Source organism: Corapipo altera, unplaced genomic scaffold, assembly GCF_003945725.1.
Source record: "Corapipo altera isolate COAL_440 unplaced genomic scaffold, ASM394572v1 81, whole genome shotgun sequence".
In the NCBI taxonomy this organism is placed as follows: Eukaryota; Metazoa; Chordata; class Aves; order Passeriformes; family Pipridae; genus Corapipo; species Corapipo altera.
The window spans coordinates 478,361-497,833 of record NW_020884987.1 but is presented as its reverse complement, the minus strand read 5'-3'; the positions used below and the strand labels follow the sequence as shown (position 1 = coordinate 497,833).

Sequence of the window (19,473 nt, the reverse complement as noted above, 5' to 3'; positions counted from 1 at the left end):
ATGAATGTCTTGAATAATGTTGTAATATTTTTTCCATAACTAATTCAAAGTAATTGTTTACAAATGCAAAACTCTGGAGGAAGAGCTATGTGTGAACCTACATCATTCTCAAAGCTTTAATACCAGAATAATTTACCTACAACATACCACCCTTTAAAAAGAAAACCAAACTGCCAAAAGATGTAATTCAAAGCTCTGACATTAAAATTACCACTGGCTCCAGGCAGAAATTTCTGAATGCCATCAAATTGTTGTAATAGTCATTATTATGTAGTATGAGACTGCATCCAAATTTATAGTGCAGTCCCTTCCTATGGATTATTCAGATCCTTCCACCCCTCACCCCCCTGTCCCCTGTCCCCTGTCCCCTGCATCTTTGATCCCATTTTTTCTCTCCTCCACTGCTGCATTAGCACACTGGTTTCTTTTTTCTCTCTACATTCTTTGTTTTCCTTTCTCTCTGTGTTTGTGGGTACCTGTTCCCATACCTACCCCCAGGCTCTTTGGCAACACACATACTTAGATGTTTTTCCCCTCTTCTCATGCTCCCTCTGAGCTTCACCCTTCCTATAACACGTGACTTCCCTTTTCATCTTCCATGAATCCTATTTTATTTTGTACCTGAAGAGTTCACCTATTTTATTGCCATGTACTCAACTGAGATGAGTTTTCCTCTCCTCCCTTCCCAATGTCTCACTCAGCTGCTTTTCCTTGTCCATATTAACCTGACTTTTTCCTCCATTTCACCCATGAAATTCATCCCCTCCTTGTATGAGCTCTGGAGGGGTGACTGGGAATACAACCAAGATATCATGACTGACTGAGAGGAGAGCTGGAGTGGGGATCTTGGAGCAGGGCACTGCATGGGACAGGAGGTTTTTTTTCTGATTTCAACCCTCCTACAGGCTGTCTGTGCACACCTGTTATTTTCACACTTCAATTATACTTTGAGCAAACCAGAAAATGTTGGCTGTCAGTAGGCTGACACTACTTATGGTTATGACTTGATTTTGAACATTATCTTTATTGGGATAACAACAAGATGCATCAAGCTTCAGAAACCCTTTTCAGATGTTTTCTTTGCCTGATATCAGGCTGGGAGCCAGTATTTTACCTTCCTTTGACAACAGAGAAAATCCTAAAATTGAAAATATTCCAATGGCATATGAGAATTCACCCCCCTCAAACATTCACTATCACTTAGAAATTTACTTTTTCCTTTTCCATCTCTTTTGAGTCTCACAAGAAACTTCAGATTCTGCACAAGAGAGATGGAAAAGAACTGATCATTTCCAGGACAACCTCTTCCTCCCCCACACAACAGAGGGTCATGGCATCAGAGGATGCTGCTTCAAAGGACACTGCCTAATAATGACTATCTTTGAAGAGGATATAGACATCCTTCCTTAGTCTGCCAAGTTAATTTCTAAAAAAGTTGCTTGGTTTCCCAGTTCTCACACCACATAACCATGTCCATGGATCCCTGGTTAATAAGCTTATTCTCTGCTTAGTTAAGTGCTGACTGTTTCTGCAAGAAACATTTCCCTCCTTTTCACAAACCAGGATTTCACTGTGAGCAGGTTGGATGCACCCTAGAGAGCACGGATGGGCAGAGATCCATGTCAGAGTGACTCAGCTGCCACTCCACTTAAGCACTTCCCAGGTCCACAGGTTAAAAGATTCTTTTCATTTATAAATGTAACAAGGAAGGGGAGAAATTACTTTTCTTTAGGGTGAGTTTAGATATAATTGTTAAATAAAGATTACGTGATACAGATCTAAAAGAACTTAATATTATTACTGCTTGCACTTGTAATGGACATTTATGTGAATTGCATACACGTATAAAAAGATGCATAGTGTACACATTTTTCTATACCCCAAAGATGTGTTAAATTAATTGTAATATTCAGATTTTCAGCTCTCAGTATCATTTCCTTAGCCTTTCAAAGCAACATTTTTTTTAAACTATGTGTTTAAGACCGCAAAGTCCTTATTCACTAGGAAATTCATATGCAAGGATTTGCACTTTCATATGTTCATTGTTTTCTTACTCCTTACATAATTTTCATTGATTTGTTCTGTTGTTTTGTTATTTTCAGAGATGTGATCCTGCTGCCCTACTATGAAGAGGACAGCTTGGATGGGTAGCAAAAAAAGGCCACCTTTCCCATATTTTTACACTACTAACTAGAAAAGATTCTGTTTTCAGAACACCAGCAGAGGCTTTCCTCAGTGACCAGCTTTTCCCACTGAGAGCACCCACCTTTCCATATTTTAGTAAACAATATAAATGAAAATAATGAAAATTCAAAATGTGTCAAAACAATTGACACAATTTTACAGTAACAAGCAAATAAAGTAGATTTCTCCGCATTTTTACAAGATTGCCGTTCAGTTATTCTACAGTAGATGGCATCATTTAACAGAGAGAAGACAAAAAAATCGAAGACATATGGATATAATGACATTCATATTTGCTTCTAACTTTCTGGACATTGTTAAACGAATTAAGAAATAAGCTAGGAGAGCTGCAATGAAAATCGCTGTGGCCTTTGGCAGAATGAAAGCATTAAAAAAGGTTTCCAAAGGAAACTTACATCTGGGAAGACTTAGTCTGTTAAAGACACCCCCTCTGTGCTCAGATGTAGATCTGTGTGTCAGCATGTTATGACATAATGCATTTTGCATTGCTCATAAAGATTAACCATTAGCTCCAAAATCCTTTGGAAAGCTGATTTATGCTAAAGCACTGGCAAGTAACATATAGGAATAATGAGGTTATAAAAAAGCTGACTTGTCTGCTTCTAAACTTGTGTTATAACAGTCACATACTGGCCAGCTTTTCTTATTGATTCTTAAATGTACACATCAGCCTAAGATTTAAAAAATATTAGAACTCAACAGTATTTGCCTATAGCAATGCAAAGTCCTATTCTTCTTCCCAAAGCCCTAAATAGGGTGGCTACACAGCACTTCACCTCTGTGGCACTTATTGCAATGGTTTGTTGGAAGTTCTGACAATCTCTAGTGCACAGTAAAAAAGTTAAATATTTGAAAGCCTGAATAACTTCACATTTATGCTGTTTATTGAGCATTCATGTTGTTAAAGATTTTGCTGTGAGTAGCATTTCCCTGGGCCAGCCCAAATAGTGAACAAAAGAAAAAAAGGCAACACAATCTTTGTCATATGCTGGTTTTGAATTTTTTCCCATTTCAAGCAGACTAGCAGCTGTACAGAAGCAGATCAATAGTGGGAACTGAAAGGAAAATCATCATTTAGTTCCAAAGGGCCTACAAGTGTGGTACGTAAAAGAGCCCAAATGGATACAAGGGAAAACAAATATGGTCACTGCAGGCCTCAAGGATGACAGATGTCATATGGGACACAACCCCAGTCCCAGTGAGGTGAATGGGAATTTGTTATCAAGTGCTATGAACTGGGAAGCTGACCTGTTTTGTAGCTGCTTTTGGTTTTGCATTTGTGCAAGTACCATGATTGTGACTTAACCACAATTACATGGCAAAAGGAAAAAATTCCCTAATAGTATCCTCAAAAACCACAGGCTTTTCCACTTTGGATAGAGCAAATGTCCAGCTTTTGCATTAGGAGCAGACTCATATATCCCATTTGCAGAGATGTGAGTAAATGGTTAGAAATTAAAGAACATCTTGAATTTGTCTGGTTCTGCCTCAGAAAGGGCAATAGTCCACACAGAGGTGACTCATGATCCTCCAGCAGCTGCCTGATGATGGCTTGGGAAACAAAACTGAGGAGCTTTGATCTGTGAGAATCTGATCACAAACACAATGATTCAAACAATTTTTGCTGTATTTAAAGTGAATTTGGTAAAGGCTAAAGCACTGACGTGAAAGAAACCTTGCCTCTGACTTTGACTGTATCTAAAACCTGGTGAAGCCAAGAAGGGTCTTTCTGTTGCTTTTTAACTGTACAAAGCCTGTGCTTCCTTACTCTGACCTGGTTTTGCTCATTTGCTTTACAGGATGACTACTTCAAAAGTTGTTTTACATTTCTTCCATAGTAAATACATTTATTAATTACATGCTCCAGCACTGTTTGATACACTGTTTAACCAAGGGACAAAGCAGAAAGGAGATGTGTTGTCTATTTTCAGTGGAAATGCTATCATTCTCCCCTGCAGTGGAGTAGATGGAGGAATCCATCCCAACATCTGCAGCAATGCTGCTTTCCATTTACTGAGCAGAAAAGAATGCCACAGAGTCTACCTCAGAGCAAATGGTTTGGGCTGCCTGTCTGGTATTATGATGATGTTTATAAGAAACCCAAACATGTTCGTTCTATCCCATCATTAGTAATGGAAACAAAAGGACTGTCATAATGAATGAATTGGCTTGCTGAGCCAGAACAGCCGGGCTTGTTGGCCTGTTCTCCTCTCAGGTAAGGGCTGAGTACTCAGAAAAGTCTGAAATACTACCTTTTTCAGGAAGTCAGAAAAAGAGACGGAAATAAAGGAAGAGAAATGGTTTAACAAGCAGGGTCTTTTTTCAATGGCAAGGTCTTCAGACATTCTTTCAACTGGAATTGTCTTAAAACAACAAATTGAGTCTACTTCACTCAGTGCATGAGGACATAAGGGTCAGTTTGGGCATCCCTACCTATTAGGGCATTTTCAGGTAACACTTTGTAAGACTTGTACATCATGTGATCAGAGGTACCAGGAAAGAAACCTCAACTTATAAATCACTTAAATGCAGACCGTGAAGAATCAGAGCGGGTCTATCTTAAAAATCCTTTCCTGCTCCACGAGCTGTAGAGCATGAAGAACTGCTATCAGGTGGAATGGAAAAGAATGAATGAATAGTTCACAGATTTCCCAAGTTTCACACCAAAAAGAACGGCTTTCAGAATGAAACCAAAGCTTTCTTACTACTGGAGATGCTTGTCTGCCAAGAAGGCTGGCGTTGGAACAGTCCTGCCACAGCGCCAGCCCCAGTTTTCCCCTTTTCTCACATGCAGAGTAAGAAGGAGAAAGCTGCATAAAAGAATGCTGGTTAAGCATAATACAGCCCTTGTCTGTCAGCAGTATTGTGGCGTGGAGTCACGCACTGTTCCACTGGCAATGCATGGAAGAGGCTGAATTCTCGGGCTCAGGATCCTTATGTCACACAATCAAATTGTCCTTGCTCTGACACCCACCCAATCTATCTATCAGATTACAAAATAAATTAGAGAAAACCAGGCCTGCACTGGTACAAGCAAGTACTTGTATTTTAAACAAATAATTTCTTGTTCCCTTCCTTCGTCTTTATATGCTACAAGTGCTGCAACTTTTCTACAGTCTTTAAACATTTTAGAAATGTATCTTAAGGATATTTACTACCAAGTAAAACACAAATTGACTCCATTTTTCTTGCAGATGATTGGCTTTTTTTCTAATCTTTCAAAATGTGATTTAAGAACTCTAATTTTCCTGCTTTATCTTCGAGGGGTTGTTGTTCTTTTCAAAGGTAATGTGGTCTAAAGGAGTTGAGTCTGTCACATTGTTTTGCCTCAGCATTTCTATTTCACAAATTGCTGTATTTGGGCATGCATGCTGACATCCTTGAATGATGTTCTTCATACAACTCCTAAAGGTCACCCTGCCCCAGCAGTGCTGCAAGGAAAGAGTGGCCAGCAATATCCCATCAGTGATATTGTTACAAAACAGCCTCTCTGGCTTCAGCTGGTGTCCAGGGTGAGAAACAATGGCAGAAGAGTTTCCTTGTTTCAAAACTGCTAATAAGGAAAGAAAGTGCAAGAAGGTTTCTTGGGTTTTTTAGTTGGTGGGGGTTGGTTTTGGCAGAACTGTTGTTTCAGGCTGAGTCATACAAGGGGCAGGATGGAGCAGACTGCTGTATATCTATCACCATGCTTCTTTTTCTGGGGTTGCCCAGAGAATTGTTGTCTCTGTTTCTCAACTCATACAAGTAATTTTGAGAAAAACACCTGATGGATGCAAGAGATGGTTATACTCCTTTTGTTCTTAGCTATTCCTTGACAACATCACGGCTTATATTGGTTTTTGTAAGGGAGGAAGATATTCCTGAACGACTTCTCTATTGAGATGTTATTCTGGGATTTCCTTTCCAAAGTCTTCTATCGACAGGTTGACTCTGTAACTCAATTATATTTGAGATCAACCTCTTTTCACCATAAGCTGCAGAATGCAGATATTTCCTTCCTGGTTAAGGGTAATCATTGCCTGATCAGAACCTCACTTGATTTTACTGGGCTTTCAATCAGCCTAAAAAACATCAACTTCTAATTATTCCAGTGGCAACCAGAGCTCTTCAGTGCCTGAGAGATCAAATCATTTAATAAGGATAACCATTTGAATTAGACCAGGACTCAAAGTAAGAAAGAATTTCATCTTATTTCAGTGCATTCAATGCTCTTTAGAGGGAGCATTGCGTAATTCTTCAGTTACTCTTCTAGTTATTGGTAAAATGCCTATGAGATTTTTCCATCCCCTCTGTTCTTACATTCCAATATTTTTTGGCACATCACCTTTTGTGCCATTTGGTGTCACTCTAAAAATAAGCAACAGGCTGCAAGCACTTCATTTGTGGTTCTTTCATTGTAGCACTGGCACAAATTCTTACTACCCTGCAGCAATCTGATTTTAATGTGCTTCTTGTCTTTAGTCAATGATGCCAAATGGCACAAAGGTTTGTGTGTCTTAAACCAAGCAGAAACTGATATAAATTCAAGGTTTAATACGATTACTGATGATTTTATGGATTTATTAGTTTCTTTAAACATACATCCTGCCCATTCTTTGGGTAGTCAGTGAAGACTTATACAGTCAGAATCCAATTGTCAGAGTAATCTTGTTTTGAACACTTGACCACTTCCAATTCTATTCCATATTTCTAAAGAAAAGCAATAGCTTCAAGCTCAACATTATTAGGATCAATTAAGTGGAAAAAATTAACAAAATCCAGCTCAGGATTTTGTCAGAACTTTAGAAAAAAGGTATAGCTCAAAATCATACTCCTGTGTTTCTGATTTTAGCTAGGACCAGGAATAGTTTATAACATTGGAGCGTTCTTTGCAACATTCATTGCAGTAGGTCTGTCCTGGGAAGAATAATGAAAAGCTGGAAAAGACATTGTGTACACGTTTCCCAGACTGTGCAAGCACTCTGACAGATCCAAGGCATCATAAAAGTGAGATTCAGCTTCTGACCTGCTATGTGAAAGGGAATGAATGGAAATAGAGAACTGTTACTGTTTGCTCTACACAGCACCCCATGTAAAGCACTGAGCTACTTAATTCAAGATGCTTTAAGCTTTTCACATGATCAAACCCAAAGGTTATGTGGGGAAAAATGTATGGTTTTTGTTTTGAATTTCCTAACTTTGTAATTAAAACCATTTTTGTTGGGTGATTAAAATTTCAAGTGGGACGTGATCCTCACCCTCCCCTCAGCTCTGTGAGAGGACTAACAAATTTATGCAATGTTGTTTCTGTGCTTTGCCTTGGAAGAAATCAGTTTGATTCAGTGCTTCTCTCCTGAGGCTCAAGCAGATGGGAAATGTTACAATGCAGAATAGTACATGTGTTAATATCATTTATATATTCAGATACCTTGGACAAAGTCAGCCCCAGTATAACTCCATGGCCATAGTGAATTTACATCAGAGATGAATAAAGCCGTAGGGGGTCAAATTCTACTCTAGCATAAGTCCCTGCACAATTTTATTGTTTTCCCTGTAATTTCAGAAGTTGGAAGTAAATGAAGAGTTTGGTTCTTGTGTTTCATATTCCTGTGAAGGATTAAAGCACTCTGGCATATTGTCTAAAGAAAAGGAGTCATATCTCTGGCTGCCAAAAAATTAAAGGTATCTGTAATTTAGAAGGTCACAGTGGGATTTCGAATGCAGAGAGTATCATTAACCTAATTTCATCTGCAAAACACTTGTATCCATTCACTCCTTATTCCAGTTTGTACTAATTCACCCCACATCCATTTCAGACAGTTTGTTGGATACGAATGGCAGTGTTTGAAATTCTTCTTAATCTGCCTCATAGAGGATATTAAATGGCTATTTGTACACTGGATACAACGTTCTTATTGTCAACTTCCTAGGGCTTCTAAAGTGAGTATTGTGAGGGTTTTCTCAGGGTACCAAAGACAACTTTCTTAATTTTGGGGCCACTTTTAAGTATCAAGATCTATGCCTGGCCATTTTTCAAATACTAAGACTTAAGGATCTCCTGAACTAATTCCCTTGTGAGGTGAAAATTCACACTTTTGGTGCAGTGAAGAGTCAGCAGAGAGCTGACTTTTTATTAATATCAGAGGTCAGAGGCTTTGCTACTGAAGTGGCTGCCTGAAGCCTGGCACACATTTAGCTCTCCCTGCTCTGTGCAGCAACATCAGCTGGCACAGGCTGAGAAAAAACAACAGTGCATAGCAGAGGAGGGCTGGAACATCTTCAGCAGACACAACCAGATCCACCACAGTTTATCTGCCACAGCCCTTAAAAGGTATGAGTGGAAGAGCCGGAGCCAGAGAATACCTGATAAATGAATAGGTTCTGTACAGTTTTGGGTTTTTTTTTTTGATTCTTCACTGGAAGATGGTTATATCATTCTTTCTCTCAGCTGCTGTAACAGGAAAATAATCAGTTGGACTTGAAAACCTCTCTTCTTTCCTTTTTTCCTCCCCCTCCTCCATATTTTTGCTATTCTGTTCATACTAAAAAGAGGGATCTACAAAGAGGACCACCCTGCCAACAGCTAAGCCACCAACAGGCTTAGAATATTGTGCAAAGAATCTTCAAAATGTCTGAGCAGATTTCAATTACTCTTTTCAAAGATTTGCAATTCCCACTACACAGCCCATTGTTTGCTTTCACTAGGACATTCTTCTCTTAAACAGCTGGCACAGAATGGCTACTGCTCTGCAGGGAAACAAGCAAACACCATACAGTAGATTTAAAGCCAAACACAGAAAATATATATATATATATTTAAAAAAAGAGCCTCTCATGAACATAAAAGTGTTTCCCAAGAAAATATGAATCGTATTTTTGCTGCTTACAGCTAAAGAAGGCATGGGGGATGTAGTTTATTCTCCTTTGATGCTCAGTGTGACAATTACACTGAACAGCAAAGGAACAATGAGCGATGCTTCCCATATTTCCCATTAACTGTGTTCGGGTGAGCAATTGTTCTGTTGTGTCTGTTTGAAAAAGGGGATGCAATTTTGCTCTTGCCTGTTTTCCTAAAAGAAAATGGAAAGAAGGAAAAGAGAAGAAGCAGCACAAAGGGACAGAAAAGAGAAAAAAGAGATTTTTGCAGCAGACAGCCTTCTAACGCACCGACTGGTCACTGGGCGTGAATTGCAGGGAGTTGCAGTGGGAACTAATTACGTCCAGAAGTTTTCCAAGAACTGCCAGCGCTGAAATGCTGTGGGAAGTAGTTTCCAGGCACAGATCACCCTTTCATATCTACTGCTCCAAATGTGCACGGGATGTTCCTGTTATTCTGCCGCCCTTTGCAGGGCTGAGATTGGGAACAAAGCGGTGCCTGGAGGTACCACAGCAGCCCACAGGAGGTTTGCATGTGGAAGGAAATCTTTCATTGCCTGACAGGAGAGAAGAGATGCCAGTGCCACCCTCTAAGATGGGATGCACAGTGACTGAAAGAGAAATCCAGCAGCAGAAAGGGATGGGTCTCCTGTTGTGCTGAAGGCAATTCTGGTACAAACTCAGCTAAACTCTTAAATCTACAAGTCACATCCCTCATTTCATAGCAGTTATTTGGGTGCCTCTTTAGCTGTAAGAGAAGGCCCAGGATTTCAAAAGAAAAAAGCCCACACTGAGCTTTAAAGCATAAAACTTTTCATTATCCTCACATTCTTCCTGTTCAGTGTCCTGTGCATGCTTTCTCCTCCCTGACAGACACCTCTTCATGGAGCACTTGTGTGAATCAAAGGAAGACAAAAATGTGCAGACATTGTTAAAGGAAGTACCATTTTCAATCTCATTCTGATAGCTCATGTTTAAATGAAGGGTTTGACGTAAATAAGGGAAAATGGAAGTAGTCTCTGAACTAATCTGAAAGGAATCTCCTCTGCTAAACTAAACAAAGCCAGAAGTCCCAGAGCTCAAGTTTATCCAAACTAAAGCCAACAAACGGTTGTTGTTGGAGGGGGTTATATCATGTTTTCCATTGTCATGTTGACATGAAACAGGCAGAGGCTTCCACTTTGCAAACTTGGAGACAAGACTGGCTCTAAAGTGAAAATAAATAAGAGCAGTGGCTGGAAGTAGGTTAGGTTTTCTCAAAGCAAAATGGAAAGAACCTTTCCTATGAAATACAAGATGAGAAAAAATAATGACTGCTTGAAAATATAAGTTTAATTTATATTTACTATGCTTCTGTGTGAAAGATGTGTTCCTGTACAGTCAATGATGGATCTCATTCCTCCTTGCACCTTTTCAACATTTAAGATAGGATACGTACAACTCTCTGTCTCTCTTTTGAACATGCAGAAGAGATTTTCTGACTCCTGTAACATGTAATTTTTTACTGCCTGTGGAGATTATCAGTTGATTAGCCATAACCAGAAGCAATGCAGGGATTAATATTTAAAATTGTTATATAGTCTCATAGCAATGTGAGAAATATTAATAGCATGGTCCCCACACATAAGTATAGAAATTTCCCTGAAACATGAGGCATCCCACTGTGCTGACTGGAAAAAGGTCAGGAAATTCCGTGGCAATTCCTCATAGATTTTTACAGGGACAACACATCTCTCATCAGGGAAGCCATAGAGGGGGCAGAAAGCAAAGCTTCACCAACCCTGTGCATAAATGGAAGAAAGAAAATCCACAGAGAAGTAGCTGTTGTGCAGCAATAACCAAACCAGCACTAGGAGTAACATGGCCACAGGAAACGAACAGCAGCATCTCTGTAACAGAGACAACATCACTGGCACAAGCATGGCCCCAACTGCCCTCCCTGCAGGAGGAATCCACTGGATCCCCTCAGCTGGAGATGGGCGGCATGCCGAGGGCCAGGGGCTGCAGCATTCTGCTGCACCTCTCCATGACCCCCTCAACAGCCTAACCTGAAGGTACAGAAGTCAAATAACACTTCTTGTACCTCTCCTGCAGAAGGAATCACACCTGTGCCCAGTTCTCCTTCCGTACAAGGTATATTATGATGGCTATGTTGAAGGAGAGGTAGGCTGGTAAAATATTGCAGCAGGTAAAATGATGACTGAAGTTTTTGTTCTGTTTTGATTGAAGGTTATTATCATCTGCCAAAACCCAAAGTCAGAATGTCTCAAAACTATAGACAGTTGGTGGTAGGTACTGAACTCTAAACTGTGTTAGGGTCATGCAATCTACAATTTACCAAGCTGCTACAGGGAGAATGAGCTAACAGTTGCAATGCTGAATCAAAACAGATTTTATTATACTCCTTTCAAGTCTGCGTTTTATTTTTTTGGGTGCTGCCAATAGCAAATTGAATTTTGCTCCATCACATTGAACTGCAATGATGTGGGACCCTAATCCAGTTACTTCAAGACCAAAAAAACCCATTTTGTTAACAACACTTCTTTGCCATTGCCAACAATTTCCCTTTATTTAGCTGAGATTTTTTGCCTAGTTTCTTAAACAAACATGACTAAAGGACAGCATAATCTTGAGTATTAATGGGTATGAACATTGCACTGATTTCTAATTCTGTGGTTTTTGATGGCTTATTATTTCAAATCAACAAATTAAGACTTGCAACTGTAAGAGCTGCTGTGACTTGTGCTCTTCTCCAGACTGTGAACCTGCCACAAAAACATCAAGAGCAATACAGTTTTCCTGGTGCCCACCAGCCTGGGAAAGTGTGCTTTGTTATTGTTAGCCCCTACTGGTAGGCTGAACCTTTCAACTCTGAAGAGATTGCTTTTAATCCAGTGTGCTAAATGACAGTCTGCATCATTTCTCTTACTGACCCTTGGTGCAACGTCTTAATCATGGAGCCAGGTAGGTCCCATTTTCTTAGATTTTTGATTAAAACAAGGAGTGGAATCACAGAATATGCTGGGTTGAAAGCGACCCATCAGGATCATCAAGTCCATCTCCTGGCCCCACTCCAGACACCCCAAGAATCCCATCATGCACCTGAGAATGTTGTCCAAACATTTCTTGAATTCAGACAGTCTTGGTGCTGTGTGAACAACATCATAACATAACTGGGACAATGACTAATGTCTCTGGTTTCTCAACCAGTGTGCGAAATGAAAAAAAAGGATATTAATTCACTCCTTTCTTTCTCTTGGATAGCATTAATTAAAGCTAGCACCCAGCTGTTGTGCAAGGCTAAGAGTTTGCCCGTGACACCTGGCTGCTGATTTCAAACCTCAACATTGCAACAGAAACTGGAAGAGGAAATAGGATTTGCTTGTAATCTACAGCACTAAGAAGAGAGCAACTGTATTTACTCTGACTGAGGCATCAACAGTAATATTTGTGCCAGAGACAACACCCTTCTACCTCTGCTTCTTCCCCCTGTAATAAAGCAGTGGATGTTTCCAACTCCACCTTCTCTTTTAAAACATCAGTCTATGTAGATTTGGTGATTTGGTCTCAACTCAAAAATAAATCTGGAAAATAATGAAAGGGTTATATAATAGTCTCATTTTCCTAAGGCTAATGTGTTCCAGGGATGTGTGATATAAAATGTGTTTATGAAATTTGTCATATTTCCAAGAATATATATATAATGTTTAGAGGGGGTGGATTCCCCAGGCTTTCATTTAGCATGATTTTTCCATACCAGAAAGGAATGTTTTAATTTTCCTAAGCATAACCTTGTCTGCCGTGTGCTCACCAAAAAACACTTAGGAAAAATGGAAGAAGAGGAGTAGACCCCTGATATTTCATTACCTCACATAGTCCAGATTATTTATGATAGTTAATTATCTGTTGGCATACAGGCAGACATCATCTGGTTTTACTGTCAAAGCTGTGGAGATGTTTTCTGTGTTACCAAAACCTTTGAGGAAAGAGAGTTCTGACTGTTGTTAGCATTTACCTTAAACTAGCACTTTATCAACAAAGAACACACATGTGCAATGTTACAGGGAGCAAACTGCTAAACATGACAGTCTGTCAGTCTCACAAATAAACTGCATCTGTACAGTACTCATCCACTTCATAACCTATCTAATCCTTCCTAGTTAATAAAAGAAGAAATAAAATGGTCAAGTCAGCCTTTTACAAGTTTTCCTAAAATATCATCCTTTTATCAAGGATCAGAAGTGGATGCTCAGCATGAAAAGTCATTTGCATGCTGCCTTGAGGACCGTACATGTAATGGTTATATTTCATTTTAAAACTGTGAATTGTGACTGTAAGTAATATGAAGGGTCAATAAGTCTTTTCAGAGGTATTTTAGGATTCAGTCATTACCTCAGAAATGAGTTTCCTGACCAAACATCCAAGATAATACTTACATTACAAGGAAAACAGTAAATTACATTAGAGGGAAAAATTATTTTGAATAATCCTGAAGGGTTTCTGGCATTGCTCTCACTCTGCTTTCACAGTAGCAGAGTTTTCCTGATGACCTCAGTGAAGTTCCTCAAGGACTACTGGGTGTACCTACAAGAAGTGTCCCACTCCAGGTGACTGAGGTGTCCTTTAAGCATTGCAGATGCAGATGAGACAGGCCCAAATCCATCTAACTTCTTTTTTGGCATTCATGTAAGGGGGCTGGGGATGTGCTTCTTTTGTAGTAGATGGAAACTGCCAAATATCTCTAGTCTGTCTAGCTGAAATTTATTCTGTCTTCTGGAAGTAGCTGTCTTAGTTGACTACAAACTCAAGATAAATGAGATGAGAGCATGTTTTAAGGCTAGGAAATGCTTTTCACAAATCATGTTGGCTGGGTAGAAGATGGATTTCTTTCCTAAAGAAACATTCCAAGTTCTTACACTTTTTAGTAGTTTAATATGCAGAATGTAGAGGTACCTTCAAGCAGTGGAACTGAAGAAATCTTACTGGAATCTGACTCATCTGTTGTGCCTGAAGCATCAGCTCCACGTCCTGTCAGCCACCAGAAGGCATTTTATCTTGAAAGCCCCTTACAGTAACCTGACATCCACCAGAAAACCTGGATTGTGTCAAGGTAGTTTCACCTGCTGACTACAAACACCCCGGTGTGACCCAGCTTTTGGTCATGGAAGTCACAGAATATTCCTGGTTCCACATCATCCAGCTCCCCAGCTTTTGAGAAGGTTTAGCCTGAGACTGTGCTCAAATCTCCCTTCCAAGCTATTACAGCAAGACAAAGAAACACATAGCCCAAGGGTACATCTGACTATCCTAAACTTAGTGTATACTGAGCAGTTTCCTTAATATCTTGCCAAGTCTTGTCTCCTGGCAGGCTTTTCCAAGGAAAATTTTATATTGACTTACATTTGATACTAACCATATAAACATTTTTCTTGACAAGAGAGTGCATTTTAGCATGTCTGGAAATTCTCTTTTCAATCGTGGAAAATTTGCTTTCCCAGTCCATTGCTGCCCTGCACGTGAGTCAGTGATGCCAATAATCAACTCCTTCAATTGTTATTTTCTGTGAGAAAAGCATATTCAAATATGTGGAAAGAAGCATTCCAAAGAGAGGAGAGAATCCAATTTTTTAAGGCATAACCAGTGATTTATCAGTCTCTCTCTCCAACCTCATCCCTGTAAGTAGCATGGAAGTCAGCCCAGTAAGGAAATGTTACAACACCATGAAACAGGAATGTGACAGAGAAATGAGAATACTCCTTCACACTTTGTTTGTATATGGTTCTTCTACCCAAAATTTACCATTTCTTGAGTCAAACATGTCATGCAGCTCAGAAATGTTCAGGGAAATAAGTGAGGGAAGGAGACCTGACACTCAGGGGCGATCTGTTTGTTGGGAGAAATAAAATTAATGTTCCTTTTTTTTTGTATCGGATCGTCCCTTAGTCCTTATCCCTCTGAAGATAGTTATATAAAAGTACACATAATGCATGTTAAATACACACAATATATATATTATCTGCTGCTGTAAGCAAAGTCACAGTATATAGTTGCTCAAATTCTACAATCTTCACCGAATTTTATAATCTTCACTGAACATTATTGGAGAGAGAGTTTATGTACTGGCCAAGCAGAAACAGAAAAGCCTCAGTTCACAGTAAATTATGTTTGCTCTTTACAGAACATCTTTATATGCATTGTTTTGTTGGGTTTTTTTGTTGTTTTTTTTTAAAGATACTTAAGCTTAGCTTGTGTCTGTGCTTGGAGAGGAGGCTGGTGTCTGGGCACGCTGCTGTTGCAGAGGGTGTTGCCTGATTTGCTCAGGCAGGATCCTCCTGAGCTCTGGCTGCTCCAATGCCTTCTGGTGGACTCACAGTCACCCCCTCGGCAGAGGAGGTGCCTTTACAGGTATGATGAGGCAGAAGGATTTGCCATGAAGTGGCTAAAGCAATCGTGTTCCTGATTTGTGTCATACAGAGTAGTGCAGGGTGTGGTTTTAGAGGCATTTGGCTCTCCTTTGCAGCACTACAGTTTCTTTGGCTGCTGCTTATTGAGTTATTTGTAAGGTTATTCATTGCCTCCATGCAGGAATAAATACATTGCCAATCTCTCATATTTTCATGAAAGAAAAATAAGTTTCATTTTAAGACAGCCTGGTTTACAATGTCTGGCAAGCAGGAACAGAGCACATCCAAAAAAGGTCAGATGAACTTGTGGAATGTCATCTGTTTAACTTAAATACTCATACCACACTTATCTTCACTCTAAGTTGAATTATTGTATACAATGTAGTTTTCCCCCCTCTAAATTCCATGTTGAGTTAGAATTTTGGTGTTCTCGCTCTCTGAAAACATGCACACACATACTTGCATGGACTTCCAAATACCATCAGCTGCTAATCAGTCTCGTGAGGGACTGAAACAGCCTGCAGATGCCCAATTCAAACTATTGCAGATGAGAGAATTAATTTTCCTGTTTTATGCCAAAGTAAAAATCCTGTAAGCTGACATATTTTCATATATCAATCTTAAAAGCTCCTTCATGAAAACTGGTTAGAATTTAAAGGCTTTTTTTTTGCACTCAAATTGTTTAAAGAAACCCCCTTGCTGCCAGTGGAAAACAAACAAGTACAAAGGAGAAGTTCAAACAAAATAGTTGGAAGCAAAGACTTACAGCTTGTGACAAAAAATTTCCAGGCAGCACAGAGCTAACAGCTGAAATGTCATTCCAAGAGTTAAAAGAAATAGCTTAAAATCTCTCCGGTGTCTGTAGTAGGAAAACAAGTAAGAACAAGAACAAATGCAGCCAAGGCAGACAACACTGTACAGTGCTTCTAACTGTAAAGAAAGCAAAGCAAAGAGAAAACTTTGGGATGAAAATGCAGACCCCTGCAACTTTCATCTTCACCAAGAAATATCTGACTGCTGAACTAGTGAAGGAAAAGTGTTCCGGTGAGATTCGTGAATGCACATTTCTTACAAGCTACTAAAATTATTGGTAAAAATGAAAAATAAAAGCATAAGAAGCTTGAATTACTCACCAACTTGTTGTGCCAAAATAACTGAGGGTTGAAACACGGCAAGAATGAGCAAAGTTACTTTTTGCACAGAGCTCATCATGCCTAAATATTAGACATGAGACTCTCTGTGCAAAAAAAAAAAAAATGGGGGGGAAGAAAAAAATCTATTCAAAATAGCAACATCGGTTGTTCCCTGCCCTTCCAGCACCGGGCCATGTACAGAACTCAGCCACAAGCATTCCCCAGCTTTGGCCTTAAATAGGAAAAAAATTGGCTTACTTTACTTTTCCACCCCCTTTACTGAAACATGAGAAGAAGACCCATCCCCTAACAGTAAATGAATGATTAATATTTCTCTTGGCTTTACAGAAGAATAAAGTCAACTAAACAAGATACACAGCACATCTGGAACTTTTGTGTGTGTATATGAAACGCACGCTGACACTGTGTCTGGATAGTTAGTGTGTGCTGCATATGAGATATATGCATGTGGAAAAAAAAGTCCTGTGGTAAAGCCTCTGGGGCAAAGCACTTTTTCGTGTTAATTAGGAGTCAGTGGGTACAACTCAAAGAGGATTTTTAATTGTTAGTGCTCCCTTGCAAAGGTAAAAGGTAAATACCTGGTGTGGTTGCACGAACTGAAAGGATCCCAGAAGTGGAGGAGCAAACCTGGATGTTTATGATGATGAGCAATCAGAGTTAATGAAAGGAAGAACTGAAAATCACAACACTTCTGTTCCAGTACTTTTGTCACCATTTCCATCTCCCAATAGGATTTTGTGTGATTTAGGGAGAAAGTAAACATCAAAAAAAAAAAATTATAAAAAGATCAAGATTCCAAATCAGAAGAACTAATTTCTCAAAGTAAAACTTTTCAAATCGTTCAGTTTGATGCTGTCATTACAACATTTGGAAGGAATGCAGAACAAGTACCACCTTTTCCTTGTCTGTTAGCTTCTCGAACAAGAAGGTATGGCTGAGAGAAAAAAATAAAAAATCTTGAGACTAATCCCTTTTAAACCTAGTCCTTCCTTTGCTCCATGCAAAACTTTACTGAGAATAAGATCACAGCCCACAAACTTATTTTCCAAATCAAATGGCTTAAGCAGGTTTTGTTATGAATGTAGTTTTGCTGGCAGTGTAGCTTTAAGTACAAGTTTGGGATACTTCAAAGTGAATGCAGAACTCTGTCACAGTGGACATCTCTGCTAAAACAAGGACCAAACTAATTACTGCTCTCAAACGATCAACATGATCCAGGTCATTAACTGTAGAGGTGTTCGTTCATTTATTCTGAAGTGTTGCTCAGATTACAGTGACCCAGGAACCAACCATCCCTCCTATCAATAATTCCTGAGCACCATGAACAGTCATCCAAAAAAAAAGGGACCCATATCTCTGCATGCATCACAAAACAAGAGCAGCCTGAGGTTAACTTTTAATCTAATATATATTGGGTTTCATTTCAAAACCTATTAATCTGAAATATATTTGCACTTAAACTGAAAAATGCGCTTCTGTTGGGGTCGCTTGAGGTGGAAGAGGTTGAAGCAAGTATGAAAAGATCTTAACTAATTCAATGTCACTATCAACATATGCTGAGAGTTTCTTCTGTGTCTTAAATACTTCTCAGGTATGAATGGCTTGATATATTTCAAAGGAATTACACATCATTTTCTTTCATGAATTAAGTACCTTCCAATATTCCACGCTGTCTGTGTTGCAATGGCAGAAGTATTTCCTGCAGCTTTGGGTTTTCATATCCAGTATCATATCACTGAACAGATTAGGTTATTTGGTTTGTAACGTTCAGATAACTACAATGAACAAAGATAAATGCTTTCTGTTGAATATACTTCAAATTTTTATGCACCGACCTATAAAGTTCTCTCCTCTTTTGGAGGAGTTATGCTCAGGACATAAAATAAAACAACAAGAGATAAATTCAAGATAAATCCTAGATTTATTTCTTTGTCACTCTTCAATAGAAATGCACAAGCAGATCAAACACTGGATACAAGCATTCTCAGCTATGGAATGAAAATTAAACTAAATTAATGGTTTGTCAAAGTCATATGTAGGTGAGTTTCAATTTTCTGTAATAATGTCTCAATGTTTGTCACAGTAATTGTTTAGTTTTCATGAAATATACGAATGCTATGTGATAAGTGTTCGCATTTAAGGAAAAAAAGAAGATAAATTAATTCATGGTCTTTGACTTAAAGCCACTTTCTTCTTGAGTTCTGCAAATTTTTCAGCCCATTTGATCACAATACACATTTCTCTACATTTCTTAAGTTTAACCTTTCAAAAAAACCCCCCACTCTTGGTGACTCCCTTATTCTCACTAATGTTTGCCTTCAATTGACTGTTTGAGTAAAATTTAAATTCTAAGAACAGTTTTGGGTTGTGCACCTTGTATATTATATTCTAGGCTATATCTAGATTATGAACCCAAATTTATCCACAACACCTACTATTTGCCATAGGCATTGGAATATCAACATGTGTGCTTGAGTTTGTACAGAAATGAATCCTGAGGCACAACCCATATCACTCAATGATTACATCCCATAAAAACCAGTAACGTGTGGACCTTATCTTCCTTGGGCAGTACATTTGCTGTGGTTCAATACATGACACATAGCAGTGCTCAGCTACAATGGAACTTCTCATTAGTGCTACCTTCCCCTAACAGTGGTTGTGAATTGATTTTATAATTCTGGTGTAAAACACTGCAAAAATTTCCATTTGCTGTCATGAGTCAATTACTTTTGACTGGCATTCCCCACTTTCTTTTAATTATATGGCCTGCACGTCCACTTTCCTTGAACATCCATGGACACTTTATGAACAAAGGCTTCCTTTTCACATCCTCTGCACAGAAACAGTACCCC

At 39.1% G+C, this 19,473-nt stretch overlaps 1 protein-coding gene across 1 annotated transcript in view; it reads right to left on the bottom strand.

Moving 5' to 3' along the window:
* COL3A1 (collagen type III alpha 1 chain) overlaps positions 1-16,812 on the bottom strand; it is a 50,592-nt gene extending 33,780 nt beyond the window's left edge. Inside the window, exon 1 of the mRNA XM_027666166.1 lies at positions 16,598-16,812. Within this exon, the coding sequence (XP_027521967.1) occupies positions 16,598-16,676 (79 nt within the window). The 5' untranslated portion in view covers positions 16,677-16,812. The remainder of the gene's footprint in view (positions 1-16,597) is intronic.
* Between the last annotated feature and the right edge of the window lie 2,661 nt (positions 16,813-19,473).